This window comes from Phasianus colchicus, chromosome Z (genome assembly GCF_987193195.1).
Source record: "Phasianus colchicus chromosome Z, bPhaCol1.hap1.1, whole genome shotgun sequence".
In the NCBI taxonomy this organism is placed as follows: Eukaryota; Metazoa; Chordata; class Aves; order Galliformes; family Phasianidae; genus Phasianus; species Phasianus colchicus.
The window spans coordinates 27,060,405-27,075,771 of record NC_143476.1 but is presented as its reverse complement, the minus strand read 5'-3'; the positions used below and the strand labels follow the sequence as shown (position 1 = coordinate 27,075,771).

The window sequence follows — 15,367 nt, the reverse complement described above, 5'->3', positions numbered from 1 at the left end:
CAGTTTCCTAAGCATTTCTGAGTGTTTTCAATCTCTTTGTTTCTTTCCCCCTCCTCCCATGTATATCCTTTGGTGAGTGTTGTAAACTATTCCTACAACCGCGTAAGTCTCTCAAGATTCCTTCATGGAATCTTCCTTCGGGTCTGGTGAAATGACAGCTTGATCCCTCTTGGCACACTGAATAGCAAATAGTACCTTTTGCATGATTTCTGACCGATGAGCAGGGTGCTACAGTCTGTTGATACTATTAACGTTACTGGTGCTTAATACATCCTGTGTTAATTTATAATTGATTTACATCACACTCTTTTTGTGTATCAATATGGTATTATTCCTTGGACAATACTAGTAAACATAAGTATGCACTAGCAGTTTTATTTCAGGCCTGCCAGAGAAACTGTGTGGTGAGATTACAATGTATGACTTGATTAGAGACCCAGATAAAAAAAAATTGAACTGGTTGAGTTTCTCCAGAAAAAGTAGTGGATATGCATCTGCAACTGTTCTTTGAAGAAAATTGCTGGCATTGTTTTAATCTTAAAAATGATTTCACTTTTAATTAGAAAAAAAAAAACAAAAACCAAAAACCAGCAAATAACACTGTCTGCAGGGGTCCTATTCTTTTATATGAGCCAGCTTAAAAAACTCATACGGGCAATAAATAGAAGGAGTTCGGGGATAGAGGAAAGTACGATTTATGCTACACAAGTTTCAACTCCTATTTCTTGAATACTTTCCAGAACTAGAGAATTGCAGCCAGCATTGGAATATTTTGATTCTGACAGGGTTTTCTTAATTCTTCCAAAGCCTTATGGAGCCATAAATGACAGAAACAATAAGACTTTTGTTTGTGCACAGCGTGTTGTGGGTAGGGATGCATTGCTTTCCATGATGAAAGAATTCTGATTTCTCACAAGGCTGTTACAATTTATGCTGGAAAATTTTATAATTGATGTTCTTGGAAGTGCTTGTCTTTGTAGAAAAGAGTCATTTAATTAAGGCTTTCAAAATATACACTCCTATACTTAAGTGCTAACAGTCTGTCCCTTCGTCTTTTACATGTCATGCTTCAAAAAGACAGACAGGAAGACAGACAGACAAAGAAAAAAAGAAAGGAGGAAAAAAACATATACCAGACTTTCTTGGCAAAACAATCTACAGCAGCATTGATACTCCTTATTTTTTATTTATTTTTTTCCCAGAAGCACATTACTGTCCTAACAGTGTATTTACTTTCTGGATTATAGATATAAATGAATGTGAAAGCAGCCCGTGTGTCAATGGTGCCTGCAGGAACAATCTTGGATCTTTCAGTTGTGAATGTTCACCTGGCAGCAAGCTGGACTCTACAGGACTGATCTGCATCGGTGGGTCTTCCCTTGTGTTTTGCTGTTGTTGTTGCTGTTGTTGGTTTTTTTATCTGTTTTTCTTATTAATCAAAAACAAACAAACAAAACCAAAAATAAACATTCAAAGCATTGATTAAATCAGCAAGAAATTAATATATTTTGCTCATTTTCCCCCTGTAGTAGACTGCGTGTATAATTGTGGAAGACCAAACAAATCCATACCAATACGATTGTTTCCATGGAAGCAGAAGGATATTACAGAATTATTGTCACTCTTACAAAAGATAAGATATGAGTAAAACTGTAGGTAATAAGGCTAATAGTTGAAAAATTGTAAAGCCGAAATGCCCATTCAATTTTTTGTCCTCTTTAGATTTGAGACAAGAAAGTAAAACTGGAGCAACGTCTATTCAAATAGTGATGTGAAAGCTCCTGACTTTTAGGATTCATGGTATTCTTCATAAACTGCGAAGATTACTTTTCCTACCTATGAAGAAATAGTGATGTTTGCCTTACAGCACAATCTCATACCTTACCTCTATTGTAGAAAGCTGTTAAAGGAGAGTAAACCATATCAAAATTTGTCAGGATCCCTGTCCCTGGAGCAAACACATCGGTATTGTTTTGTGTATTTATGCAAGACATATATGTATAGGAAAATAATGTAACATAAATACTGTTCGTATCCTTTGAGGTTTTCTTTTGCACTGAAAAAAAGCAGAGCATAGCACAGATTTTATCAGAGCTAGCAGCAACAGTTGCCTGCAAGATGTTATTCACATTATCTCTGGAAGCCATTCTCTTTTCTTTTCTTGCTTTTCCAAGAAGATTCAAAGGGCTAGACACATTGGCACTCCTCAGTTGCTCAAAAGCTGCTATTTGTGTAACATAATTGAAGTTATTGTAGGATATGTTGGATAATTTGGATTGGAGTGTCATTAATAATGAGATGATGCTAAGTTTAAATGTTTCTTTTATTTTAAGATAGATTTGTCTGGTGTTCTTGATTCAACTTTCTTGCTGTGCCAAGACTTTCTTAAGATTGGAAATTTAATGTGAAGACTGCAGTTTCTATTTAATGAAGGCATCCATCTGTGCCTTGATTTGTTTATTTAAGTGAATATTACTTTTCACCTAAGCCTTCTCCTAGCCTAGGTTTTTAGGCATACTGCCACCACCTCTGACCTGTACAGTTTAGTATTCTGCTTGTTCTGTTTCATGTTGTGCTGATATCTTGACGTGACCACTTTAACTGTGCTTATTTTAATTTTGTTGTGTTCTGGCATCCAAAGGTGTTCTAAGTTAAGGGCTTAATCATAACAATGTTCTTTTTTTTTACTTTGCAAGTTGTTTACTTTGGGATGGCTGTGTGTGTGGTACTATTTAGCCTGAGTAGTGTTTGTAAATAATGTTAAATAAATAATATAAATACTTGAATAGTCAAATAAAAAGGGAAGGATAGGAGCCACCTTATTCTGTAGGCATAATTGTTAATCATTCTTGTTGATCAGCATTCTCTCTGGAATAGTTTTCTGTACTACAAGTGAGAATATGTCAAGACAGAAGTGTCAGTACAGCTCATGTAAGAAATATATTTTTATACAGTTAGAATCAATTTATGTTTTCCTACCTTGGCAAAACTTCCACTGGAATTGGTAGTGATGGGAGAAGGGTAGAGTAAATTACTGGAAGGCGAGTAAGGGTTTGAGATTACAGGTTGTGTTTGGTGTGAAAAACTTGCACTCATCAAATGTAAGCTGTTTTAAACCTCTACAGTAGGGAAAGTTGTTTTTTTTGTCAGTTTACTTTAATTTGCACTAATTGCGGTCGCATCAGATACGATTCCAGTAAGGATGTGTTTGACTGAAATGCTGTTCTGGTTTGGATATGTGTTGTGTTCTTCTTAAAAATGGTCAAAGTAAAACAGCATCAGTTTAATTCTGAGGCCTTTGTAGTTTTGCCTTAATTTCAGATTTTCTCTCTTGTCAGAACCAGAACCACAGCTATGCTGTAAGAATATTTTGTCTTTCTTTCATGATGATTATGAAAGTTTGAACTTAAGATTGTTACACATATAAAAAACATACTATTGTACACAGTAAAAAAACAAATGACAGCAAAAATTAGAAGGAAAAGTGCTTAACAGCACTGATAATTTTATTTTTACATGTTGCTTTTGTATGTGTTGCTAATTTGTCTTTCTGCTAGTTTTCACTGTCATCTCATGGACTCAGGTTAGACCTATGACAATCCTTGTATTGAAAAGCTTTGTGGCTGGCACATGTTCTCTTCTCAGTTCGTGAAGACAAAACTTAAGTCTGTTGTCTCTTCTGGTTCCTTTGCCTGATCTGTCAGCCTTTATGCTGAAAGACCCAGCTGTCTTGAGCTATTTGCATCTGTATTGCCTGTAGAAATTCTGCTAAGATATAAGCCATTTGTCTCTTTCTGTCAACTTCCCTGTGCAGAGGGAAAATTACTTGCTGCAGTAAGAGCAAGAATTCAAGTCACAACATTTGGCTTAAACTTCCAGCAAATTAGGTTTGTTAGTTTAGCCTTTACAGTAAAAGCTTTCAGCGAGAAAGTTGATATATTACGCATTTGTTTTGCTTTATAACTCTCTGTCTGTGGTATTAAGGCTACTCCTATTTTAAAGGAAGGAAGGAGTAGAACTGTTTTGAAATACATCTGTTGGTTTTACCACTGCTGCATTGCTGTTTTGGGAATTGCTTGTATAGTGGTGGTACTGCCATTTCTGCTGTTGAAATATACATTTAATATATGATTTTAATGCACATTTAGTCAGTGTTTTTGGAATTCATATAGCACACAGCCTGTAGGCTGCCATCTGCCTGTAGCATGCATATATTCTTCTTCAAGTCAGAATCAAAGAGATGTAAGCAGCAGAAGGAATGCTTTGATGCTGAATAATAAATATTTTTTTTTCACCAAAGCAAAAGTCACAGTAACTGCCCTTTGTAAATTTTGTCTGGACAAGAGAGGTTCTGTAAAATAAAGGAAATTAACTCATAACCAGAAAAAAGATGAGACAATCATACTTTGGCAGGATAATGTAGATGCTGCTGGTGTGAAGGAAGTCGTCTGCTAGTAGGTGTTGTTTAAATTATTTTTTGAGATATTATTTTGACTTTTTGATTGTGTAAAGCTGGCTACTAAAAATGTGTAATACCATGCTCAAGTAATTTCTAATGAATGAAGCAATATAAACATATACATTTTGACAAAATAAAGCAGGTATATCAATGTAAGGCCAGCAAGCTGAGTGTAGCATGAGATAGAGGACCATGCCCAGAGAGTGGTGATGAATGGAGCTAAATCCAGCTGGTGACCGGTCAGAAGTGGTGTTCCCTAGGGGTTGGTGCTGAGGCCTGTCCTCTTCAATATCTTTATTGATGACCTGGATGAGGGCATTGAGTGCACCCTCAATAAGTTTGCAGATTACACCAAGTTGTCTGAAAGTGTCGATCTGCCTGGGGGTAATGAGGCCCTGCAGAGGGATCTAGATAAACTGGATTGCTGAGCTGAGGTGAATGGGATGAGGTTTAACAAGGCCAAGTGTCGGGTCCTACACTTTGGCCACAGTAACTCCATGCAGCGCTATAGGTTTGGGGGTGAGTGGTTGGATGACTGTATAGAGGAAATGGACCTGGGGATATGGATTGATGCTCCCTGAACGTGAGCCAGCAGTGTGCCCGGGTGGCCAAGAAGACCAATGGCATCCTAGCTTTCATCAGAAACAGTGTTGCCAGCAGGAACAGGGAAGTGATTGTCTCCCTGTACTCAGCTCTGGTGAGGCCACATCTTGAGTACTGTGTCCAGTTTTGGGCCCCTCACTGCAAGAAAGACATTGAGGCCCTGGAGCAGGTTCAAAGAAGGGCAACAAAGCTGGTGAGGGGTCTGGAGCACAGGCCTTATGAGGAGCAGCTGAGGGAGCTGGGATTGTTCAGTCTGGAGAAGAGGAGGCTCAGGGGAGACCTTATTGCTCTCTGTAACTACCTGAAGGGAGGTTGTAGAGGGAATGGCTTCAAGCTGCACAAGGGAAATTTAGTCTGGATCTAGGTTAGGAAATACTACTTCTCAGAAAGGGTGGTCAGGCACCGGAATGGGCTGCCCAGGGAGATGGTGGAGTTACCCACCCTGGAGGTGTTTAAGGAATGTCTGGATGTTGTGATGAGGGACATGGTTTATTGAGAGCTATTGGTGATGGGTGGGTGGTTGGACTGGGTGGTCTTGTGGATCTTCGTGATTCTATAATTCTGTGATAGTTAAAGAGACTTTCACCCTCCCTGTCTCAAGGCCCTGAATTTGGGACATTTGATGAGAAAGCACACAGCCATCCCATAGTAGGTCAAGAGCAGATCCAGGTAGTCACTTCATAAGTTATGTCTTCCTTTGGCCTTGTAATGTTATCCCTAGTGTTGATTGTTGGATAAAGACTGAGTAAGAATTAGAAAAAATGATTTTTTCCATGATCATTTGTCCTTCATTGATTTGTAACCTTGTACCCTACATTTTTTGAGACCAACAGTAGTCTAAATAATATGACTCTTTCAATTGATTGTTTATGAAGTAAATTTCCCAGTTTCTAGAACTGGTTCCAGGAACGTTCTTGCACCAGCTTCTCCTTTTCTGTTATATTGAATGTTTGTGCTCTCAGCGTTCTGCATAATTTTCTAATAGCAGTTTTGTAGAAAAGTTCAAGTTTTTTAAAGAAAAAAAAATCTGGAGCACATCGCTCCTAAGTATGAGCTATGAGTAATACTAATCAACAGCACCTAATAGATAGTCTGACTTTCTGTATGTAAATTATACATAAATCTTTAAAACCAATTCCTGTTCATCTTGCATTAATTGTCTTGTTATGTTAATCTGAGCCATTTGCTTAGTTTTGAACTATGTATGGGTATGTGCATGCTGTTAAACTCCATCCAGGCTGTCTCCCAGATCTGGGTTAGCTTTTTAACTATCCAATCACAAAGATTGTAGTCTGCTTTAAGAATTTTAGTCTCTGTTAAATATAACAGCATAAAAATACTAAACCAAAGTGTTTTACTTTCAAAAAGTCATACTTGATTTAGGATCTAACTTATATTTTGAAAAGTGAATTGTGCACTGAAAGCATGGTTGTTTTGAATTGAAGACTTGGGTACCTAAAAGAGAATTTGAGACAATTTCAGGCAGCAGAGTTTATGCTGGTAGACCTCTGCTAGCTGTAAGACCTGTACTATAGATTGCCTCAAGGGGTACACTCTGTCACTCATTTTTGGTGATAGTACTATTTATTTCCACTTCTTCTAAAACAAAAAATGTACAAAATGACTCATGTGCAAGATCCTACTCTTGAAAGACAGACTGTGCTTTCTTTGTACTATATCGGCCACATTATGAGATGTCAGCTCTTCCTGCTGTGACAGTTCCATATTATTTCTGTTGTGCTGCAGATAGCCTGAAGGGGACTTGCTGGCTTAATATCCAGGACAGTCGCTGTGAAGTCAACATCAATGGTGCTACGCTGAAATCTGAATGCTGTGCTACTTTAGGAGCAGCTTGGGGCAGCCCATGTGAGCGGTGTGAGTTAGGTATGCTGCTGTGCTTTCATATTCTGTGTCTTCTGGGAGAAAAGTGAGTGTATCACCAGAAAAATTCTCACCTTTTTTTTTTGTTAAAACAAACAAAAACACTATGAATTGAGAATGTTTTCCATAACATCTTTTGTAATCTCCACCATCAGATATCATTCTAACTTTGAGGCTGTGAGGAAATAATATTTGAGTGGATTCCTGAATAGTTCTCCACAAGTATAATGCACTGGGGTACCTTGAAATAAGGACTAAAAAAATAAAGTGAAATACCTGTTAAAAATCTTGAAGGCTTTTTATTTTGTGAACTGTTAACACTCATCCCAGCTGTTTCCAAACACATAGCTTATGTATCATTATTGACTGTAGAACAGTACTAGTATTAGATCACAAAAGTTAAGGCTAGAGATTGGAAGCAGGAATGCTGAATGTGTACTCTGTTTTGTGGAGAATATGTTGTGCTACATTCTTGCCCTGAGGTTTGAATAAAACCACTAGAGACTGAACGAATGTCATGACATTTTAGCCTGTGGTTCTTAATTGAAACAATAACTGTGGGCAGATGTGTCTAATCTAATAAGCATGGTGCAAACAACATCCAACAGTGCTTTTAACTGTGCAGTGGAGCATCAAGCAGAGATACTGCTTTGGAGTCCAGGAAGCAACATGGTAAGTTTAGGCTTATAGAACTAATCAAAGACTAATTAATCTAGAGCACTCATTAGCTTAGATGAGGTACATCTAGCCATTTAATTTCCTGTTCTTTAACTTTCTAGATTTCAGCAAACTTGCATATCTCTATATCATTCCACATTTTACATACATATCCTAAAATAACATCTTTGCTCAGATGCTTTATAAAGCTACAGTAGGGAAAAACACACACATGCACACATACACAGAAAAAAAAACACAAAAAAACCCCACAACTCTTTGTTGATAACTGGCATCTCTAAAGCCTTAAATCCTGTAGCCTTACATTATATGTACCTTTCATCTACATCTGAGTACTGAGATTCATCTCATTCTGTCCCTCCTAGTGGAAAGCACAACAAAGTAATTATGTAACATTTAATTTCCTCAGTTATTATTTGTTCTAAATAAAACATATGAGTCAGTAGTCTTCAGTGAGGCTAGATCACTTACTATGTTATACAGTCAAACTTAGATAATGTAGGAAAATTGCAAAGATACCTTTATTTCAAAATTACTTACTCTCATATGTCATTCTGAAGCAGTGATGCATCTTTTTTGCTTGATTCCAGACACAGCTTGTTCAAGAGGATTTGCCAGAGTTAAGGGTGTTACCTGTGAAGGTAAAGCTTTTGTGTTTCTTTTCACTCATTTTTCTCTCAGAAAATAAATAAAGGGGAGGGTGAGCTGTAATCGTATTAATTTTAAAGCTGCTATCAATTAATGACTGTTGGGAACTTATTACTTAACACTGTTGGAGAATGTCAAAATAGTACAAAAAGGATGGAAGTGCTCCTTCAAAATACATTTAATTATTTTTCATTCTCTCATCCAGAAACATCACTTTGTCTTACTTAGAGAATGTAGCATCTTAATGTCCTGTGTCTTATCATCTTACAAGATTCCCTTGGGTGAGGGGGAGCCCAATGCTTGTTCAGATCCTAACACAGCATGAGTGAAACTGCTGTGCTTTCTTTTGTACAGCTGAAGTTCTCAGTAAAGTTGTCACTATCTCCTTGCTGGAATTAGCATACATTCTGAAACTTCTTTCACCCCTTCACTTACCAACAGATGTAAATGAATGTGATGTTTTTCCCGGAGTTTGTCCCAATGGACGATGTGTTAACAGTAGAGGCTCATTTCACTGTGAATGCCCAGAAGGACTGACGCTGGATGGAACAGGGCGAGTGTGTTTGGGTAAGAACATAGTCAACTTTTTGGCAGCCTTTTAGCTGTGTTTAATAACTATCTGAAATAATTCTTAAAGTAGTAAGAAGGGACATCTGGTCTGTTTTCTGAATAGCTGACTTTGTTAAGTGTATGTTTTAGTTTATGTCTGCTTGTATTTCAGATACCTATTCACTTCAGGGAAGAATTGGGGAATATGAATGTTAGTGATATGACAGGTTTTGCCCTCTTTGCGGTCAATAGGTTTTACTGAAGTGTTGCCCTTAATGTAATTCACATCGCCCAGTCTAACTCATCATGAGCTAGGCAATAAGCAGTTTGCTGGCCAGCCAGAGGCTTGTAATGCATAATGACTTGTTCTTTTCTTTTTCTACTCATTTTATGACATTAACATACTATCCTGTAGCAGAAATACGCAGACTGAAATTGATTTGTTTGAAAGTAAGCAAAATAGATGTATCCATCTTTGTTGTACAGGACGTGTATCTTCTACAGACAAAACATGATGTCAGTGAAGACATAATGTCCTCTATAAAAAAGGCATTAGGTATAAAAAGTATTACAGTCTGTATATAAATTAAAGGAAACAAAAATATGCTGCAGCAAGTATAGTCAGTGTTATTAGTCTGTTAATGGAAGTGCATGAATGAAATCTGATAGTGCTTTTTAGAGTCACAAGTTTTATAAAATGTTATATTGCTACACGTTTCTGTAGCATCTGTGTTATCCTAATAATACAGTATTGCCTGACAGTGAATGTACTTGGTCTTCTTTTCCTTTCCTCTTTAGCTGGATATTCTATAATGTTCTGAAAGAATTTTTATTTTTTACATCTGATAAGCTGTGAAATCCAAATTCAGATTGCACAAAACATTTACAAGGTTTTAATTTAGAATGATATTTATCTATAAGATCATGGGAAAAAAACAGTGACAGATTTATCGTGATTTGTCATGTATCCTAAAAAGTGCAGGTCTGCTTTAAGTGACATTAGTGCTAAACACACCTTCTCCATCTATGGATTCAGCTTTTTACAGTACAACTTTTCAAACTGTCCTTTTGAAATCTTTAAAAATCAGTAGTCAGAGATGAAAGATGAAAGTAGATGAACTGAATACTTAAAAGATTCTGGAATTTGTTAATTTTTTTACCCTTTCTAAGGACTATACAAGTGTAATTACTGACAGCATTTGATTTCTTTTGAGAAAACAGAACAGAACAATTACAATTTTTGAGCCCTTGCTTCACTTCAGTCAAGAATTTGGCTGTTCTAACCCATATTTTCTATTTCAGTGGTGCTCCCATTCCCCATGATTCAAGTTTAAGCAATAGGTTTTCCTTTAGTTGTTCTGTTTATCAGTAGCTGATACAAACAGCTACCAGGTTGTGTTTCGTTGCTGGTGATGATTTTTTAAAATATGAATGCAGTTCTGGAGATGTTTTTTAAAATGAGTATTTTGAAAATAAACAGATGTACATTCTCAGCATAAAAGTTCTTTTCAAAAAAAGAAATAATTCAAAACAAAGTCCACCAAGATGCATGTGTATAGCATATGCGGTTTCTCCTGCAAGGTGGTTTTACTTCTTTTTTTTTTTTTTATCCCATACTTATCAGTTCTCTTTTCAGCCACTGTCATCTGTGGCCTTCAACCCTGTATTATTTCTGTAGTGAGAAACTTCAAGAAGAGGTGATTGCAACAGTGGAGTTGTTTTCAAGCAACGCACAGAATTCCTTTACTCTCAAATCCATTTTTTCTTCTCCTATTTCAATGAAAAAATATCCTTCTACATTACAAGATATGTGCTTTCTCCTAAGCTACATAAGGACTGTGGCATATATTTCTCAAATAGTTTGTTTTCTGCAGGGAATGATTTTAGTGATAACATGTATTTGTTAGAATTAGGTTTGCTGAATCTGTTGAAGTGAAAATAAATATGATATTTATATGAGGAACTTTGCAGAAAACCATAAATATTCTTTAAACAATTTCCATTTCTTCTGAATAGTTTACCTTAGGATGTGTATAAGGTCATTCATATTGGAAAACGTTGGAAGATATATATTGAAAAAAGTTCAGCAGTTCTTTTGTGTTGCTTTTTAAATAATGCATTTTCTCCAAAGCTTTTTGTGCTAAGTAAACAGAAGTGTTATGTTAGGTTTCTTAAAGCCTAATTTCCAGTTCAGTGTATCATATCAAATATTCTGGCTTCCAGTCCATTTTAGTCATACTAGGAGAATGTGGAATCACAGATAGCTTCTCTAACACTGCTGTAATTGTCTGTTTCTTGTTATCTGTACAGTTTTTCAGATTTTTGAAATTCAGAGACATTTTCCTAAGTTGCAGAAGTTAGCATTTAGAGAAATACTTCTACTGTTATGTGATACAGCAGAGATTTGAAAGCTTACCAAATAGCAACTTCAAATTTCAACTCTGTGCAGTGCATAGTATCTTGAGCAGAAATCTGTCTTGCAGAAGCTGAACCACATAAGTAATCATGCCCCTGGAAATAGCTGCTTCTGAAAGACAGAAAACCCCACCAAAATGTAACATTTCCCTTTGTTGTTTTAAATTGGGCAGATATCCGCATGGAGCAGTGTTACCTGAAATGGGATGAAGATGAATGTATTCAGTCTGTACCTGGCAAATTTCGTATGGATGCTTGCTGTTGTGCTGTGGGTGCTGCCTGGGGCTCTGACTGTGAGGAGTGTCCAAAGCCTGGCACAAAGGAGTATGAGGCTCTGTGCCCCAGAGGTCCTGGTTTTTCCAACAGAGGAGATATTCTAACTGGCAGACCATTTTATAAAGGCAAGAGTTAATTATTATTTAATGGATCTAACAATTATACGTACATCTCGTTGACCATTCTAATGAGATGCCAGAGTTTGTATCTGTTATGTATTTGAGATGAGAGATACTGTAAATATGTTTGCCTTACAGAGCTGGTACTACAGGTGGAAAACCTACTGCTTGCATGTTCATCCTTCTCAGTTATTTCCCTTTCCCCAGCCCTGAGTGGTGTTTTCTGCTGCCCAGACTCCTCCTTTTATGCCAATAAGAAGGAAAGAAGGAAAAGGAAACTTCCATTACATATATAAGCATATAAATACAAATAGAAGTAAATAAATATTTAAAATAATTAAGCCTTCTTTCTTTCTTCTTCTTTTTTTTTTTTTTTGTAGATATCAATGAGTGCAAGGTATTCCCTGGTATGTGTATGAATGGTAAATGCAGGAATACAATTGGAAGTTTCAAATGTAGGTGTAACAGTGGGTTTGCTTTAGATATGGAGGAAAGAAATTGTACAGGTAAGTCTTGCATTTTCTCTGGGTTTTAATGGAACTTGTGATGGTTACATGGCTTAGTGATCTGGGAGCTTGATGCAGTTAATTTCCTTCAATTTCTAATCTGTGGTCAAAATGGACAACTGTCTTCTTTTCCTTTTAGAAAGTGATTCTCTAATTAATTTGACTTTCTTTTGGTACACGGACATTAAGAATCTGTTCAATTGGTGCTGTAAGTGCTTGTAATTCTTTATCAGTAAACTGAAAAATTAATAAAGTCACCAGTAAAGCTAATTTCAACATTTTAAGTTACAGATTAACTCACTTTCTTCTTACTAGATGAACTGAGAGACTCCAATACTGATTATTTTTCATTTAGATACGGTAGCTAAGCACATACAGAAATACCCGTGCAATTCTGACAGCAGTGTGTTAACTCAAGAAGAGTCGTGCATTTAATTTAAAAGTTTTGTATTTTGTTATTTACTGCCTAGAAAGCTGAAATGGAAGGTAAGTGTGATAGTTTCCCAATTATGAGAACCTGGATGCCTGCATTGTGGGTGGCTCTGTGTTGAAAATGAAGGAGGTTTTTTTTTACCACACAGAAGTCTGAGAGAGTCTAAGTAATATGAAGTGTGGGTGGTAAGGCATGTAAACTGAGGTTGGTCTGGATGTTAATGTTGCCCTAACTGGTGATTTCCTTGTTTTTATAGTGACTGCACTGATGAGAAATGCATTTAACTAACTTTATTTCTAATCTAACAAGAATAGGTCAAGAAAAAATTCTCCCTACAAAAGTTCATTTGGTTCTGTTTTTCACAGAAAATTTATTCTGAGTGAAATGTTCCACTGAACAGTAACAGGGACACAGATTTTATTAAGTGGGAGACTTTTTGTTTATTTGTTTTATATTAGCAACAAAATATTTTATAAAGCCTGTAGGAAGCCACACAATCAGTGACATCCCAGGCCCACCACATGGATTACCATTCCACACTTCTGCACATCTGTGTATGAGAACTGATCTTCTACCAACAGAAACCTGTTGATGGGGAATAACAAGGCAAAGAAGATTCTTACATGTGGTGAAAAATGAACCACTTGGTCTTTGATTCTTTCTTTTTTTCTTTTGTTCTTTCTTCGTTTCTTCAGTTAAGCTTGCATTTTCCTTCTTTTCTTGGGTTATTGAAGAAATCAGTCCATTGCCCAGGTCACCATCGTAGAACAGACATGTTGATGCCTTTCTCTGCTATTTTATTCCTTGCTTCCCAGATTTCTTGGATGACAGAACCAATCCTATGCCCTATCCCCTTGGACTAGCATCTTTATTGTTTCAAATACTTTTTAATTTTTATTCCTTGTATGGAGTTCATGTTTTCTTATTAAAGAAGAAGTAATCGTAAATGAATTTGAAGGTGGAGATTGTAAAGAGGAGGGCACGAACCAACAGTATTGAAAGCTAGTTCACCTCAGAAACAGTGGATGGACAGTAGAATAAGGAGAAGTTGTGTCTAAAAAGATGCGAGGAGACAGTGAATAATATATTGTCCAGTCCTTTCCAGTCCTCTTTTTCAATAGCAGTCTGTTTCACTGGATCGTATCTATGTTACAAATTACTGTTCAGATTCCTGCCTTCTTACTAGTGTGTTTTACAGTGAGTCCTTCCTTCTCTTTTACCTGCTACAAACCTGGTATAGTTTTCCAGTGAAAGTATCTGTCACGGAGTTGACTAGATCAATCTGTGCCTGTGACAAGGGGGCACTAGGCCACTGGGCCCCTCCTGACCCCACAAAATGGGAAGGAAAAGGGAAAAGGAGTAGGGAGATGGGAGCTGGGCTCAAGGAAGGAAAAAAAAAACAGTGGCAACAATCTGTGGAGGAGAAGTTATTTTACTAACTATGATATCGGAATGCAAGATAAAACAATATAGTACAATCTAATTGAAATTGAGACTAATAAATCAAATAAAATAGGGGAGAGAGAGAGTTCCTGAGACTGAGTCAAACCTGGAAAGCTTGGTACGGCTAGGAAGGCACCCTCCAGCACCCACTGCAAGGTAGTAAGAGACCGCCCACCCAGGAAGGGCCAGATCCCATGACTTCTGTGATGTACAGGGACAGGTACCCAGAATTGGAGCATTAACACTTTAATTCCCAGTGGACTACATGATGTTATGATGTGGAATACCGAAAACCAAACATCACAAAACCATGAGAGTATCATTCAAACTTAGTTAATAAAATACACAAGCTACAAGAAACTAGTGAACTGTAATCCTTGCTTTCAAGTAAGCTACTTTAATTTTGAATGCAAAACTTGTTGTAAGCTTATAATGCTGTTACTTGAGAATTGTATTCATGATATGCAATTTAATGTCAATAACTGTGCATTCTTAGGTCAAATGGTGCCTGGTAATAATGACTTAGAATTTATTACAGTTAGCTTCCTTAGTAATACAACTTTAATTTACACTTAATGGAAGCCTACTTGTTACTTAGTGTATAGCTGAGAACTCTAAAGTCATTGCATCATGAATCTTCCACAAAATTTTTCACGTAATCAGATTATTTTAAATATTAAATGAATAACATTTCTCTGTTAGGTACTACATATAATTTTCTTCTAATTCATTTAAAATGACCATTTTTTGTGAAATGAAGGATCACCTTGAACTCTGATTTTTCTACCTTTCCATTTATTGTAATATAGATATTGATGAGTGCCGGATCTCCCCCGACTTATGTGGAAGTGGTACTTGTATTAATACTCCTGGAAGCTTTGAGTGTGAGTGCTTTGACGGTTATGAAAGTGGGTTCATGATGATGAAGAACTGTATGGGTAAGTGTTGCCAAGATGATCTAAGTCCTTCCATGTACTCTTACACTATATTGGCTATGCTGCAGTGAATGCTTCATATGCATAATTACTGTGACTTCTTGGAAAAAAAGACATTTTCAGTAGATAGGACGGATAACTGAGCTATGCATACAGCTTTGCTTGTTCTTCTTGCTGATGACATTCACATATTTCTATATAGATAACATAGATCCTCAGTGACTATTCATTCATATAGTTTCAGCAGTGACTAATGAGGTATTGAAGTATACAGCTAAGAATAAAAGGTATTTTGAAAGTAGTATGATTCATATTTCCTTCATACTATTAAGACTTAAGAAATTCTGAGAGTATTTCCTGAAAACCCACATATCTTTAAATAAGAATAGATACTGAAACAACAAATGCTGATAACCACCTTA

At 36.6% G+C, this 15,367-nt stretch overlaps 1 protein-coding gene across 6 annotated transcripts in view; it reads left to right on the top strand.

The window, feature by feature from the left end:
- Nucleotides 1–15,367, top strand: part of FBN2 (fibrillin 2) — a 169,152-nt gene that overhangs the window by 98,968 nt on the left and 54,817 nt on the right. For all 6 annotated transcript variants that reach the window (XM_090130816.1, XM_090130814.1, XM_031605304.2 and 3 more), the window contains 7 exons: nt 1,248–1,367; nt 6,809–6,946; nt 8,212–8,262; nt 8,711–8,836; nt 11,407–11,634; nt 12,009–12,134; nt 14,820–14,948. In XM_090130816.1, coding sequence (XP_089986942.1) covers nt 1,248–1,367; nt 6,809–6,946; nt 8,212–8,262; nt 8,711–8,836; nt 11,407–11,634; nt 12,009–12,134; nt 14,820–14,948 — 918 coding nt within the window. The remainder of the gene's footprint in view (nt 1–1,247; nt 1,368–6,808; nt 6,947–8,211; nt 8,263–8,710; nt 8,837–11,406; nt 11,635–12,008; nt 12,135–14,819; nt 14,949–15,367) is intronic.